Raw genomic sequence first — 16592 nt, forward strand, 5'->3', positions numbered from 1 at the left:
TTGGGTCATCGCGACAGGTTGTGTCAGGGTGAACCCATTCGGGTCATCGCGACACAGTTTTGAAGACTTATTGCTTGTTAGGGTGAACCCATTTTTGGGTCATCGCGACAAGTTGTGTTAGGGTGAACCCATTCGGGTCATCGCGACACAGTTTTGAAGACTTATTGGTTGTTAGGGTGAACCCATTTTTGGGTCATCGCGACAAGTTGTGTCAGGGTGAACCCATTCGGGTCATCGCGACACAGTTTTGAAGACTTATTGCCTGTTAGGGTGAACCCATTTTTGGGTCATCGTGACAGGTTGTGTCAGGGTGAACCCATTCGGGTCATCGCGACACAGTTTTGAAGACTTATTGCCTGTTAGGGTGAACCCATTTTTGGGTCATCGCGACAGGTTGTGTTAGGGTGAACCCATTCGGGTCATCGCGACACAGTTTTGAAGACTTATTGCTTGTTAGGGTGAACCCATTTTTGGGTCATCGCGACAGGTTGTGTCAGGGTGAACCCATTCGGTTCATCGCGACACACTTTTGAAGAACCATGCAATGAACCTCCTTATGAAGACTATTATTTCATTACCCTCTCCCCCGAGACCTGCCGATGAATACACTTCTTGACCTGATGTCTCTCTTACTTGCAAAAGACTTCCTCATATTCTCTATATTAACTTGCACTTGTCCTTTTTTGCAGGGCTGCAATTCGCAATGGACTTGACTCGTAGACTCCAAAAGAGTACGAGCTACTCCTGGATGGGTCATCTTGGGTTCCCTTTGGAGTTACAATGCAATGAACCCGCTCGTCGATTGTAAGGAAGTTCCAAGCCTTTATGTGCCAGATTGCTACACCATTTCATTACCTGTATGCAACGTGACCTTTTTTTAAGAGCCATCCAAGGCTCACCGTAAAGCAAAGAGTGTGAAAACCAAGCTCAAGCGAAACTCATCATCGATTAACATTGTCTTGGTCTTTTACAAACTTGGTTGATGATTGACTGTAATTTTAGCCGTACACAGTTTAAGCTCTTGCGGGCCAGGAGCAATTTTTTTCTTGTTAATTGTTTTTTTTTGGTGTGGCTGCACTTGAACAAAGTGTTTGCTCAAACTGCCTACGTACTCGCAAAGCTACCAGGGGTGACAACTTGCAAGATCAAGCCAACGTAGTTCAAGGAGGGACTTTTTTTTTGTTTGGAGGTGTGGCTGCACTTGAGCTACATGTTCACCCAAGCTGCCTACGTACCTATGAAGCACAAAGTGTATTTCACAAGATCAAGCCGACGTAGTTCATAAAGGAAGGAAGGAGTTTTTTTTTTTTTTTTGAGTCTCTTCTTTTTGCGGAGTTTTTTTTTGTTTTTTTTTTGTATACAGTTTAACCTCTTGCTTAGGAGCTTGGACTTGCAGTTTACGCTCTTGCTTAGGAGCCTTCACTGTTGGGATTTAAGAATAGTAACGCTTCAAAAACATCCCATTGATTGGGCCTACCCGAATGCCGTCTTCATCCACGATTTTGTAAGCACCATTTGTATAGACCTCCTGTACCACGTATGGACCATCCCACTTAGAGGTGAACTTGCCAACTGGCTTGTGAGAGGTGATGATTGGTCTTCGTACTGCAAGGACGAGCTCTCCTAATTGGAAAGAACGAGGGCGCACCTTTTTGTTGAATGCGCGTGACAACCTTGCTTGATAGCACTTGAGCTTTTGTTGAGCCTCTAGTCTCTTTTCATCGAGAGCTTCCAACTCTGCTAATCGCAATTTGTCATTCTCATCATCTGTGAGTCCCTCCTGAATAGCAATGTGTAAGGAAGGGATCTGCAACTCCAAAGGCAACACGGCCTCCACTCCATACACCAACGCGTACGGGGTTGCCTGAGTAGGTGTTTTGTATGTGGTAAGATATGCCCACAACGCCTCACCAATTCTTTCATGCCAATCTCGCTTTGACTTTGCTACTACTTTTCTCAACAAGTTGCAAAGAGTTTTATTAAAGGCTTCAGCCAAACCATTTGCAGAGGTATTGTACATGGATGACTTGTATTGTTTGAACTTGAATTTTTCTCCCAGACTTGTCATCAGATGGTTGAAAAATTGTTTCCCGTTGTCAGTTGTGATACGTTGAGGTACACCATATCTGTAGATGATTTGGGTTCTAATGAAGTCCACAATATTTTCTTTCTTCACATCCCGTAGTGTGATGGCTTCTGCCCATTTTGAGAAATAGTCAGTGGCAGCGAGGATATACTCGTGTCCATTTGAGGCCTTTGGAGTAAGAGGTCCAACAACATCAAGTCCCCAAGCCTCAAAGGGCCATGAAGAAACAGTAGGATGTAACGGCTCCGGCGGTTGGTGTATGAAGTTTGCGTAGAACTGACAGGGTTCACATTTTTTCGCAAAGTCCATACAATCTTGCACCATGGTTGGCCAGTAATACCCCATTTTCTTTACACGATCATGAAGTTTAGGCCCCGATTGATGAGCACCACAAATGCCAGAATGAGCTTCATGCATTGCTTTAGTAGCTTCGTCCTTGTTTAGACACCTCAACCATTGGCCTGAGAAAGAACGTCTGTAGAGTGTCCCTTTATAATGAATGAACTTTGGAGCATGTCGACGTATTTCTACCTTGTGTCTGGGATCATCGGGTAGTTTTTGGTGGTCCAAAAAATCAATGATAGGTTGACGCCAGTCATCTTCATCAACTGTGTAGACACATATCATGTTGGTTGTGTCTACATTTTCTTCTCCTTCAAGCGATGATACTACCCAACGATTGCAGACTGGGATTTTCATAGACTCTTCTGCCCCCAGTGCCAAAGTGGCTGCAAGATTAGCAAGCGCGTCAGCCAACTTATTGGCACTCCTTGGCACATGACCAACATGGATGTCGTCAAGTTGATTCAGCAGTTGTAATGCCTGTTGATGGTAGGGAATCAAGTCTTCATTTTTCACTTCATATTCACCAAGGACTTGGTTGACCACCAGCTTTGAGTCTCCGTATATGTCCATATCCCTGACACCTATTTCGATCGCCATTTGAAGACCGAGTATGAGAGCTTGGTATTCTGCCATATTATTAGTACACAACTGAGTGAGTGTAAAGGCATATGGCATAAGATGATTTTGTGGAGTTACGGATACAACTCCAGCTCCAGCTCCATCTTGCCTTGCAGCACCGTCAAAGTACATTTGCCATGGAGGTAGGACGTCCACATAGAAAATTTCTTCTCCTGGGAGGTCATCTGAAATTTCCCACTCTGCTGGCACTGGATGATCAGCAAAGAAGTCAGCGATAGCTTGACATTTCACAGCCTTTTGAGGCACGAACACCAAGTCATACTGCTTAAGCAACATTGCCCATTTCGCAAGTCTTCCAGACAAGACTGGTCTTGAGAGTATGTACTTGATTGGATCAGCTTTTGAGACCACATGTATGGTATGCGCCTGCATGTAGTGCCTCAACTTCTGGATGGCGAACACCAAAGAAAGACATATCTTCTCTATGGGCGCGTAATTCAACTCAGCTCCAACCAAGGTACGACTCAAGTAGTAGAGTGCTCTCTCCTTGCGGTCTTCAATTTCTTGAGCACACATTGCCCCCAGTGAGCGTTCTTGTGCTGCAATGTAGAGGACAAGTGGCCTTCCTAGAATTGGTGCCCCCAGCACTGGCGCGCTGGCCATGTACTTCTTGATGCTATCAAAAGCATTTTTGCATTTTTCATCCCATTGAAATGGAGCATCCTTTTTCATGAGATGGCTAAACGGCTGGCAACGCCCGACTAAGTTAGAGATGAACCTTCGGATGTATGCCAAACGTCCTTGCAATCCGCGCAACTCTTTCAATGTCTTTGGTTCCGGCATTTCGTTGATAGCTTTGATTTTTGTTTGGTCAATTTCAATGCCTCTATGTCTGACCACAAAACCTAAGAACTTCCCAGATGTGACTCCAAATGCGCACTTGAGTGGATTCATCTTGAGTTGACATTTTCTAAGTCTTTCAAAGACGGTTCGAAGGTCTTTGATATGGTCTTCTCTTTTCTTTGATTTGACAACCACGTCATCAACATAACACTCTATCATTTTATGCAGCATATCATCAAAGATCTTTTGCATTGCGCGTTGGTACGTAGCGCCAACATTCTTAAATCCAAACGGCATGACTGTGTAGCAGAAGATCCCTTTTGGGGTTCGAAAACCTGTTGCTTCTTGATTTTCAGGTGCCATATGTATTTGATTGTAACCAGCAGTACAATCCATGAATGAGAGGGCTTCATGACCAGCGGTTGCGTCAATCATCAACTCTGTAACTGGCAAAGGGAAGTCATCCTTCGGGCATGCATCATTAAGGTCTCTGAAGTCGACACATATGCGCGTTGTCCATTCTTCTTTCGATCGGGACAATGTTTGCTATCCAGGTAGAATATTTAACTTCTCGAATGAAACCTGCTTCAATGAGTTTATTGACTTCCTTTTCAATTTCGGTACAAGCTCCGGCACAAACGACGTTGAGGTTGCTTTTTGGGACTGGTGCCTTTGTTGATTGCTAGACGATGAACTGCAATTTTGGGCCGAGTCCAGGGCATCTCCTTATAGCTCCAAGTGAAGACATCCTTGTACTCGACCAACAACTTGTAGTACTCCTCTTCTTCTTCCTTAGTCGGCAGAGCACGACATAAATGGGCCGAGGATCTTCAATAGTTCCCAAGTTGAGTTCCTTGAGTTCATCTACGATCGATTGCCCCGTCTTCAAGTGTTTCGGGGCCTCGTCCGCCTCAACTTCTTCGTTCTCGTCGGTATCTCTTCTCTTTGTGATGTGATATGACGACGTTGTAATTTCTAAGTCACTTGACTTCTTTGTATCACAGGGACGTGAAGATGAAGGCACAAGCTCTTCGGCATTCTTTTGCTGACCAGTAAGAACTAGTACGCGCCTCCTTGCTTTGAGTGGCTCATGTTGGATGATATCCACTACTTGCATACGCTTCATGCGAGATGGTATTGTGCTTCTCAAGTCATCGCTTACTCTTACTTCTTCTTCATTTTGTGTTGGAGAAGTTGAGAGAGGACGACCCTTACCACTATTCTTCTTGGGAGCCCCTAGTCGACTGAAGACTGTTTTTGATGGACCGCCCAAGCGTTCATGTATTGCGCCCTTCTTGTTTATGCGCAACGAAGGTATTGACACTTTGACTTTACTTTCTCCTTGATTTCCAAGCCTAGCAAATACAGAAATGTGTTTGGTTGAAGCACTTGGTCTCCCTAACCTTGTGAATATAGAAGGGCGACACTTCTCTGCAGGTGGACTTATTTGATCGAAGATTGAAGATGGATGCATCTTTTCCTCTCCTTCATTTTCTCCGACCTCTTCCACTGTGATGTGCTAAGAAGACGCTGTAGCCCCTTTTCTACGAGCACCAATCTTCACAGGCGTAGGAGACTCATATCCGAGCCCGACCCTGGTCACCATGAAGCTCCCATCTTGCTTGAACACTTCATGTTGCGCTTTGTTCAGACCGTACGACTCAACTTCTATAACTTTGCCGAGAGGAGTCGGATTTGTAAAGTCATATCCAGCTTTTGCCAGTAGCTTGTAAGCATTGGAATCAAATATCCCCTTGTTTCCCTCACTTGATGATTGACTGGATGAACAGATAAAACCCGTTTGAGGAGGTTTCGCAATCTTTGTTTGGGATGAACTTGGTAGAGGTGTAACGATTTTGGCCACCCACTCTTGCTTGATCACCTGATTTGACTTTTTGTCCTTAGGCTCTGTCTTTGGTGTTAGACACTCTGCAAAAGGACTCTCTCCATCTTTGCGGCGAGACTTTGGGATGTAGCGTAGTACTGGTGGTGTAGTTTTCTGCGGCGTCTCTTGCTTCTTGGGTGATGCAACGGGAGTAGCTGTTTTGCTGGCCTTGTCTACATCTTTCTTAACATCATTTTCTTTAGCAGGACTTGCAGCTTTATCCTCTTTGATGATGTTATTTTCCCGCTTACCTCCTTTTCCTGTTGAAGAGATGGTGGTTGGCATGAACTCACTAGAAGTACCATTCTCTTCAAAGAATTTTGCATCAGCGAAGAAAGAGTCGTCCTTAGAGAAGGGTTTGGCGTCTCCGTCTATCTTCCTTTCACCACCACGATAATATTTCAAGCATTGATGGAGAGTTGAGGCGACAACTCCGTTTTCGTGCTTCCAAGGTCGTCCCAGCAATAGTTTGAACGATGTCTTGCCATCCATCACATGGAACAATGTGTCGGAAGAAAGATCACCCATGGTAAGGTTCACGCGGATCATGCCAACTGCGCACTCCCCATTCAAGTTGAAACCATGAATCATTGTTCGACTACTGGAGAGTTCGTCCATCGTGATCCCTAATTCGTTCATGGTTGCTTTGGCATTAGATTGACTCCTGATCCTCCATCTATTAAGATGCGCTTGACCTTTTGCCCCCGGATGTACCCAGACACATAAAGTGGCATGTTGTGAGGCTTGGATCCAAGAAGTAAATCCTCATCTGAAAAACTCAAGGCTGCATTGCAGGACACACATCCAGTTGATTGCTCAGGAGGCTCGATTTTGTCTTTCATCTTGCCCGCGTACCGTTCTGGCTTCTCAAGTCCTTGAATTATCAGCTGACCCTTCTCTTTAGGTAGATGAAAGGTTTGCTTCCACCCCATATTTGTAGGAAGGGCATCGAGAGCAGCCACTATTTCGTTCACCTTCTCAGAATGCAACTGTTGTGGCAATACCGCATCATCTGGGCCTCCTTCCTCTATCTTCTTTTTATCATCACCACCTTCCGTAGCTGAGACGGTGCACACGGTAACCTTGTTTAAGAAGTCTTGTGGGAAGAATTCTTTTAAGGTGACGGGACTCGGCGGTTCTTGCTCAAGTATATCGATAGGCAAGACATGTGGTTTGACCACTATTTTGGACTTTCTCTTTCCCTTCGTCTTGCGAGGTTTCATCTTCTTTGATTGTTTTCTTCGACGATGAACAGGTTGCGCTGTCTGCCTTGTTTGTTTCTTTGACTTCTTGCGCGTAACCAAAGTCCAACCTTCATTGTCATCTTCATGCTTCTTTTCCTCATTCTTATCCTGAGGAGGTAGTCTTTCTTCCAATGATATTGGAGGTAGTGACGACAATGACCCTTGGATCCGTAATGCCACAGGCTCAAAACTCCCGAACTGCAACATATACACACACTGTCCTTGTCGTATAATTGGCTCGTCGGGTTCCTCCAAGACTACAGTAGTTTGATTTGTAGTTACTGTGTCATCCAAGTTAAGAATGATCTTCCCTTCCTTGGAGAGCTGCATGATCTTCTCCTTGAGTGTTATACACTTTTCAATAGGGTGACTCACCAGCCTGTGATAACGACAGTAATTGGGATCGTTTGTCTTGTTTGCTTGCTCAGGGCGCTTCGACTCTGGCAAATTGTATAACCTTCTTCTCTAAGAGGTCATCGAGCATTCCGGACAAGTCGAAATGGGGAATGGGTATTTCTTAGCCTGCAACTCTTTCAATGTAGGCTTGTCTCGTTGGTAGTTGTAAGAGAATGACTCTTTCTTCTTTTCATACTTAGGCTTTGACGATATTTTCACGGTGCACTTTCTTTGGTTTCGACGACCATTGTTTCCTTTGTCGACGATTTGGAGTTCTTATCAGTTTTCTTGAACTCCTTTTTTTCACTTGGCACCTTAGAAGAACTTGGTCGAGCACTACCATGTTCTTTGATTGTGATCTCCATGTCATGGGCGCGGGTAGTCAGGTGTTGGAAGCTCTTTGACATGATCCCTTTTAGGATGTAAAGAATGTCCCATTTCATCCCGTTGACGCACATTTCAACTGCTGACGCTTCACTTAAACGATCCTTGCATTCCAGACTCAGCGCACGCCACCTGTTGATGTAATCGACGACAGGCTCATCTTGCCATTGAGTTGTCTTTGTCAATTCGCTCATCTTTGACGACACGTCCTGGTCTTTGTAGAATCTGTTGAGGAATTCATCTTCCATGTGACCCCAGCTGTCAATTGACTCAGAGTCCAGATCTGTGTACCAGTCGAACGCGATCCCTTTGAGCGAACGAACGAACTGCTTCACCAAACGATCACCTTCTGTTCCAGCATTGTTGCATGTCTCGACGAAGTGGGCGATGTGTTGCTTTGGGTTCCCCTTCCCGTCGAACTGTTGAAATTTTGGAGGCCGATAGCCGATGGCATGCGCAGATGTCAATCCTCTTAGTGTAAGGCTTGATGTAGCGTCCACTACTTGTCGAGCTATCATCCAACTGACACTTGATCGTCTTGGCTATTAACTCCTGCAGCTTCTCTTCGATGAAGTTGCTTGATCTCATTCTTTGGATTTTCCCTATCCTCGCCAACTTCTCTATCGCTATCAACATCCCTATCGGTGTCACCATGCTCGCTCTCGGCCTTCCTGTCACGGAGTGCCACCACCTCTTTTTGGAGCTCATCAATTTTCTTGTTCTTTTCTTCATTCTCCTTCATCATCTTTTCAAGGAGATCATTCATTTTCTGCATTCGATCCTCAAGAGTATCGCCACTTATCACCATGACTGAAGCAACGTTAGGAGTTGAGGTTTCTTTCTTCTTTGGCGATGCTTTGGTTTGAAAGGAGAAGCCTTCTTGTCAACCTTAACACTTCTAGTCTCTTCGCGTGAAGGAGAAGGGGCGGCCAGGAGCGCTGTAGCAGCAGCAGCTATGGAGGCGACAGAGAACTTGCGCGGCCTAGTTGGGACGTGTGCGGAGCGTGGGACGGCAAGAAGCAACATTGACAGCGACCTTCTTCGCCATTCCTCTTGTGGAGATGCCAAATCGATGCGTAGCGAGGGAGGTAGCGACAATGGGGGCACCCTGCAGGATATCTGCGTAGGTCTTCTTGGATGGACTGGAGGAGATGCTTTGCTTGGTAGACATCTTCTTGTTTTGGTAGACTTGAATAAAACAGCAGTAGAGATGAGAGGTAGAGATTTTCACGTCGGGTTCACCAAAATTTGTAACAGCAAATTTTGTATTGCGATAACTGAAATAGAAAACAAGGAAACAATTAAATTTTATTAATAAATATCAAAAGTACGTGTACAATCTCTAATGTATCCTCTGATTCTAATATGCCGTAAGGGGTACGTGTACGGGGTACACGTGAGGGGTGCGCGTGTAGACAAATTTAATTGCTCTACACGCGATGTAGATTTGATTTCTTGAGAGGGTCGCGATGACTTAAATCTCTCTTGAAGGTTTGAATTTGTGATTGAATCTTCAACGCAGGCGGTACGATTTGATGTGCTTATAGACTGCTTGCAATGATTTTGACAGAGAGGATTTGTAGGAATTTTGTACCTTGTTCTCTCTAGCTCCTTTGCAATTATGAATTTTCAACCCTTTGAATGAATGAGGAGAGCTCTATTTATAGAGTTTCAAATCTCCGTGTTGGACTTTGATGGTCACAGGCCCATTTGTGGGTTTATTAGTGAACTTGGCCCAAGTTTGCTTCTTTTCGGTTTTAGTGATCCGAATAACTTCTTTGGTAATCCGAATCGACCCACATTTCATTTAATCGGGACAAAATAATTAAATTAAGTTAAAATTTGGTATTAACTCAAAATAATTAATGTATTTTATTTATTCGGCACATTAATAAATTTTCTGTGCCTACACTGTTGGAAAAAAATTGTGAGTTAAGAGAATTTAATTGTGAGTTTTAATATTTGACCAAGTAATAATTTAAATAGCTTTATTGGAGCATTTACTCTATTTATTTTGATAAGTTACAAAGAATATTAAACTTGGTCTATGCTATTTATTTTTGTGGAATAATGGATGATTAATTCCATTATTAATTAAATTGTTTTTAATGTGGATGAGCTACATTGCTAATGAAAGATGGGTGCAACATTAGAAATTGTAAGGCTATTACCAATCGTTGGTTGGCGCAGTGGTAGTATGGGGCTGCGCTTGATAGGGAGGTCTGTGGATCGATCCCCCACAACTGCGATTGAGAGGGGTTTAAATACCGTAATCCTTGGACACGCCCCAAAATCCGGATTAATCGGCCCAATGTGGTTCGGATTACCAGATGGTCTAGACCAAAAAAAAATAAAAATTGTAAGGCTATTACTAAATGATTAATGCTCTTCTTATTATATATAAAGATTGGTTGTTCTTATGGCATGAATAAACTAGATAGCAAAATGTTTGGGGTAATATGATTTTAAAGAGCGTATAACTATTTTTCATGCATTGCTAAATTATACAAACCTTTCAACTATATTTTATATTCCTTTTCCTCTTTTATATACTGAAATTATTTATGTTAAACTATTTTACTAAATGTATTATGTATCGAGCATTGAGCGATCGTCGGTTAGGGGGCTCCTCTTGGTACTATACCTAAGGAGTCCAACGGGTTGTCGTATCTTGGGAGAGGAATGCACTATTTGGTAGCCAGCGCAGTGGAGGTGTTATATCTCTTAGGAATGCGTCTAGCACGATTCGACCCAGGCTACATTTTTTCTTTTTAGTCTCTTTTTTATTATTGTTATTTATTTTGTATCTTTATATAATTATACATTATTGTTATATCTCGTAGCCAGCCCTAGGACAAAAACTAATAGCATAGCAATGAAAACATACAAGGAGATTACGAATACAACATAAAATAGAAATTGCATGCTTATCACCACGGGTCATTAAATATATTATTTTAAGTGATTGCTTGCTTGGTAAAGTTCGATATACATATCCGTATTAGAAGGCAACGTTTTATCATATTCTTGCACTTTGTAATTGGTGCAATATTGCATTGACTTTGCTAGCTGTGATTCATGTGAACATTTACGAACGTAGTGTCACAAATCTATACAATAATATAAAAAAGTTAAATGAGGGGATAAAAAATTCCCACGTGGCATAGCTAGATGACTTCTAAACCACAAAAACACAGACTTTGTACTTTGTAAAGCATTCTACCCATCTAGCGGCAAAAATGGAATTAAGAGCCAAACAACCAACTCTTAACATTCCTTATTATTCCAAAAAAAAAAAAAAACACTACCGCAATTTATAATTCAATGACACAATTCATTATTATTCCATCATTACACCTCAATTACCATATCAATATATTAATTAACTCAATATTATTTGCCTCTTGGTCTTCATATGTTTCCCCCAAAATAATAGCTACTTATGGCAATCAATGTTTGTGAAAGCTTTGTTACAATTTAGGTATTTAACTCGGATTACTGATGGGCTGTACGTTGCTGGTATCTTCATCTTGGAACTTCAAAGCTGCGTTTCTATTAGCTTTTTGGTTGCTATTGGACTCTCCGTTGTAGAAACGTATTGGTTTTAAATTAATACGAATTATATAGTTTGTGTTTGAGTGTAGCTAATAATATCTTCAATTTGTTTCTGTATATTTTAATTTACGATTTAATTCGATTTTTGCAGATACCGGTTTGATTGATTGAATAGTACGCTACACGGTCTATTGATATCCCGTAATAATCATGGTAAGTACCCTGAACCTACAACTTTTCCCTACTAAAAATTACCAGCCCCAAATCCTAGATGTATGTGTTAGAAAAAAGGTATAAAAAGATTCGCAAAGTCGCTTTTAGTAACGAAGTGTTCGAATCAAGTTTATGAGTTGCCCCCGATTGACTTCATCTGCCAACTTAGCTGATGGCGACCACATTCCGTAGTTCCCCTAATTATCCAGAGATGTATTTAAATGATCACAAGTTGGTCATCATTTGTTTCGCTCTCTAGATCACCGCCTTTTAAAGTGTTTGTATCCCATTTACCATTTCATTTTCTGCAGAACTATACCGCTGCATAAAATAGGGGCGATTCTAGGTTTCAGCGTCAACTTCTTTTATTTAGCTTGGTTCTTTACATGTTTCTTCATTTCTCAACTTTCACCTAAAATTATAGGTTAGCTCATTTCCCATCTTCCACGTACGACTAATATTCATATCCATGATTGAATAGAAGGGGTACCTAAAGGTCAAAGGAGGAGAGGATATTAATAAAGAATCAACATTCATAAACATCATATCATTCCTCAACTGTAAGATGAAGGTAAGCAGTTCTTCATACAAATAGAGATAAACTCACAATATAAAACTTGTAGGATTTATTTGCTAATCAACGAACTGCATATATCTACAAGATTTGTATCATGTATTTTTTTTCTTTTTAATTTGATATAGTCAATATGGTTTATACTAAGATTTTGTTAGTATACATTTGTGTATATATTTGGCCCAACATTTAGTTATGCATTAAACTCCTCATTTTCCATGCCATTTGTTTTTTTTTGTTTGCTAAAATGTAAGCTTCTCATTGATAATCCGCAAATTACAAATGTGTTTTACTAACCATACATATTTTGTGCTAATATAAATTCAAATACACCTTACCTAACCATAAGCTATCCTTAAGACTAATAGCTCTAGGTTTACACTCACGAAATCTATTATGAAGCATACATCTAATATTCTGTGCTACCGGTTCAGGCCTGGTCACCCTTCCATGAACATGAGCTCCACTTCTTTGCATCCAAATCATGTACCAACATGCCACAACAGCAACAGTACATAAGCTCTTACGCACCCTACTCCATCTCTTTTTAGCAATGTTAACCAGAACATTGTTTTGGCTAATATCAGACTTCAGCCAGTGTCTAATATTCTGCAGAATCCTCTGACTAAACTGGCACTCCTCAAATAAGTGTTTATGAGTTTCAGCAGTTAACTGACATAAGCAACACAAATCATCCGCAGCAATCTGAAGTTGAGCTAGCTTATCCTACAATAATAGAGCATTATTTGAGACCAACCAAGTAACTAAAGAGTATTTAAGCTGAGCCATAGGACACCAGACAACCTTATGCCAATCAACGCGACCTCTTTTATCTCTAATCCATTTGTAACAGCTTTTAATAGTATACACCCCTGAGCCAATACTCCACTGACCATCAACAAAACCTTCCTTGATTAGTTCTTTGACACTACACACTTTCCTCCAATGCCAACTAGTCTCAGCAGAAGGAATATAATCTATCCATGAGGTACCTTTTAAATACACATGGTATACCCATTACACCCACAACTTATCTGGTTTCGCTGCTATTCACCTTGTCAACTTCCCAACAGAAGCCTTATTCCAATTCTGACTTTGTTTTATCCCTAGGCCACCCTCCTTCTTTGGTACACAGAGTTTGGCCCATCCAAGTAGAGGAACTCTATTGTACTATGACCTACCTTCCTATAGAAATGTCCTGCAAATAGCATCCACCCTAGTCATCACACCTTTTGGAAGGCAAAGATATTAGCCAAATAATTATACATGGAGGATAGAACAGAGTTAACCAACACTAATCTCCCAGCATAAGATAACTTTTTAGCTCCTAAACTTCTAATTCTTTCAACAATTTTATCAACCAAAACAGCACAATCCTTTTTCTTTAATGTCCCTGCAGTAATTGGTACTCCAAGGTACTTAAAAGGCAAACAACCTTCCGTGAACCCTGAAACTGCCAATATATCCTTTCTTAGATCAGCCTTAACACCATTAAAATATGCACAAGATTTCTGTGCATTCATTTGAAGGCCAGAAGCAGCTGAAAAAGCAGAATAAGCTCTCAACAAAACCAATACAGATTGTGCATCCCCTTTGCAAAACAACAACAGAGCATCAGCAAACATAAGATGGGTTAACTTCATTTGTTTATAAAGTGGGTGATAATGAAAAAGCAGTTTATTAGTAGCACATTGCAGAATCCTACTAAAGTACTCCATACACAAGGTGAACAGCAAAGGAGAGACAAGATCCCATTCCCTTAATCCCCTTTTACCTGGGGAAAAAAACAAATGTCTCACCATTGAGTGTTATAGAAAATAAAGCACTTGTGATGCATTCCATTAAAAGCTTGCTAATAGTGGATGGGAAGTTATAAGCATCCAATAATTCCTTAATAAACTTCCAGCTTACAGAGTCATAAGCTTTCATGACGTCCATCTTTAACATACACCTTGGAGAGCAAAACTTCCTATTATACAATCTTACTAAGTCTTGTCACACCATAATGTTCTCTATAATACTCCTTCCTTTGATGAACCTTCCCTAGTTTAAACTAATCAGCTATGGCAAAACCCTAGCCAGCTTGTTGCACAGTAGCTTTGACACACACTTGTATATCACATTGCAATAGGCAATGGGCCTGAAATGGGTGGCTTAAGTTGGCATCTTACATTTGGGGATCAATGTAAGAATTGTTGCATTGACCTTCTTAAGAATTTTATCATTTCTAAACACATCCATCACAGCAGCACTAACTTCCTCTCCTATAACACTCCAAGAGTCCTTGTAAAAGGCACTTGAAAAGCCATCAGGGCCAGGGGCCTTGTGCTCAGGAATTGAAAAAATTGCCTCCTTAATTTCTGCATTGGTTACTGGCTTGAACAGAATATCCCAATGACCTGAGCCACAAATGGTACCCTTCCTAACAATAAGAGCATTCACAGGAGTTGTAGATGTTTCTGTCCCAATAAGATTTTTGTAATAAGCTAAGAATACCTCTTGAATGTCATGGGGATCATCAAACTCCACTCCATTTACATCCTTAATTACCAGCACCTGATTTCTCATAAATTTACTCCTTATCACTCCATGAAAATACTTAGTATTGCAATCTCCATCTTTTATCCATGGTGCTTTGGCTTTTTGACTCAAAAATTGATTACAAGCATTCTGTAATTCTTTATACTCCTACAGAGCAGCTATCTCCTTGGTAATCCAATCTGCATTCCCAGGTTTCTTAACAATCTGAAGTATTCTCTATGTCACAAAAATATTATTTATTAAAGTTCCTCAGATGCATTTTAAGGGTCTTGAGTTTGTTCATTAGACAGAACATCTTAGTACCTTGTTGTTGCACATTCCACCATATATTTAATGCAAGGATATACTGAGAAGCCTTCCCCCACATATTATAATATTTAAATGGCTTATTATGAGTAAGCAATTGATCCCTACATTTCAGAATACATGGGGTATGATCAAACACTCCTTCTGGTATAAAATGGGCATACATGTCTGCCAATAGAGTACTCCAATCACCATTTATCAACACCCTATCTAATATGATGTATACTCTAGTAGCAGGTTCCTGCTTATTATTCCAGGTAAATAAGAAGCTCATTGCTGGACTATCCACTAAACCACACCTAGTTAGACAAGTTTAGAAATCATGAATCTCTGCATCACTACTATTCCCACCAAGTCTTTCAGAATGAGAAAACACAAGGTTAAAATCACCACACACTACCTATGGTTCAGAAATAGTATCAGCAAAATTCCCCAATTGCTCCCACAAAGACTGTCTTGCAGAAAGATCATTAAAAGCATACACCATTGACAGCTTAAAGGTTATGTTTGTAGCTAATTCAGTAATTCTTATGTTAATACACTGTGCTGAATAATCACAAAATTCAACCCGAAAGATGGTAGGATTCTATAACACCCATATCATACCTCCCTTATGCCATCTGTTATTAGTTGACAAGCTCCATCCATCCATGATAATTTCATTTAAACTATTTAGAGACAAGGCCATAACCTTTGTCTCTAGGAGACCAAATAATCCTACTTTGTTCATATACATAAACCATTTAACATGCCTTTGTTTTGCAGGATTATTAAGCCTCCTAATATTCCAAAACCCAAGGCTATACATTCCTCACCCCAGGGTGAGGGACACTACTACTTATCCCAATGCCTTCCTTGGTTGTAGAAGATGTATTCAGAACTTCTAAAAAGGTATGTTGGCCAAATTTATGCACTCTATAAGCCCCATCAATGGTCTCTTTTCTGCTCATCCCCATAACAGATCTAGCAAAAGTAGGCCCTATGGTGTACTTCCCAGAATTGAGCCACACCACAGGAGTTTTAAGTTGAATTTCAACTTGATGCCCGGGCTTAGTAACCATATCATGGGTGTGAGAAATCTTCTCCTTACTCATCTATTGTGGTTGAGTCTCAATCTCCTTACCCTTTCTATGTGGTGGAGCAACTGTTTTCAGTACTTTATGCCTCCAAACTTTAGTAGGAACCTTCTGAAGTGCTACTGTTGTGGCTGGTTTATTCTTTGGCTTCCTACAATATGCTGAAATATGTCCAACTCCTTTATAAATAGTACACCCAACTAGTTCCACTCGAATTCAACATCAATTTCAACTAATTCTCCATGCTCGTCCAAAATTTTTACTTTATCAGGTAATTCCTTTCTAAAAACTACTTATATCACGACACGAGCATACCCAAGTCTAGTTTTCTCCTCAGTAGTAGGATCACATTTAATAAAGTCACCAAGAAGTTCTGATATCCGAGCAATCCCCTTCCCCCAAAATTTCAATGTTAACCGATGGAATTTAACCTATATAGGAACAGATTTTACCTCGTGTTTAACCAGTTCAATCTCAGAAGTTCAAGGTTTTACAATTAGGGGTTTGTTAACAAACACGAAATGCTCCTGTTTTAGCACAACCTCATACGTTAACCTTGTCTTAA

At 41.0% G+C, this 16592-nt stretch overlaps 1 protein-coding gene and 1 long non-coding RNA gene across 8 annotated transcripts in view; one reads left to right on the forward strand and one right to left on the reverse strand.

Annotated features, from left to right (window-relative positions):
• Window positions 1-1432: 1432 nt before the first annotated feature.
• Window positions 1433-3346, reverse strand: LOC141601723 (uncharacterized). The gene is made up of 2 exons (XM_074422020.1): window positions 2120-3346; window positions 1433-1528 (listed from the first exon to the last, which is right to left on the reverse strand). The coding sequence occupies exons 1-2, from the start codon at window positions 3344-3346 to the stop codon at window positions 1433-1435; spliced, it is 1323 nt and encodes a 440-aa protein (XP_074278121.1).
• Window positions 3347-10967: 7621 nt separating this feature from the next.
• LOC141600133 (uncharacterized) overlaps window positions 10968-16592 on the forward strand; it is a 59141-nt gene continuing 53516 nt past the window's right edge. For 4 of the 7 annotated variants that reach the window (XR_012524203.1, XR_012524201.1, XR_012524204.1 and 1 more), the window contains exons 1-4: window positions 10968-11357; window positions 11469-11530; window positions 12012-12101; window positions 15717-15842. This is a non-coding gene — a long non-coding RNA (uncharacterized LOC141600133). Of the gene's footprint in view, window positions 11358-11468; window positions 11531-11954; window positions 12102-15716; window positions 15843-16592 lie in introns of all 7 variants that reach the window. The other 3 variants (XR_012524199.1, XR_012524200.1, XR_012524202.1) reach the window with 3 other exon arrangements.

The sequence above is a fragment of the Silene latifolia genome, chromosome 9, assembly GCF_048544455.1.
Source record: "Silene latifolia isolate original U9 population chromosome 9, ASM4854445v1, whole genome shotgun sequence".
NCBI lineage: Eukaryota > Viridiplantae > Streptophyta > Magnoliopsida > Caryophyllales > Caryophyllaceae > Silene > Silene latifolia.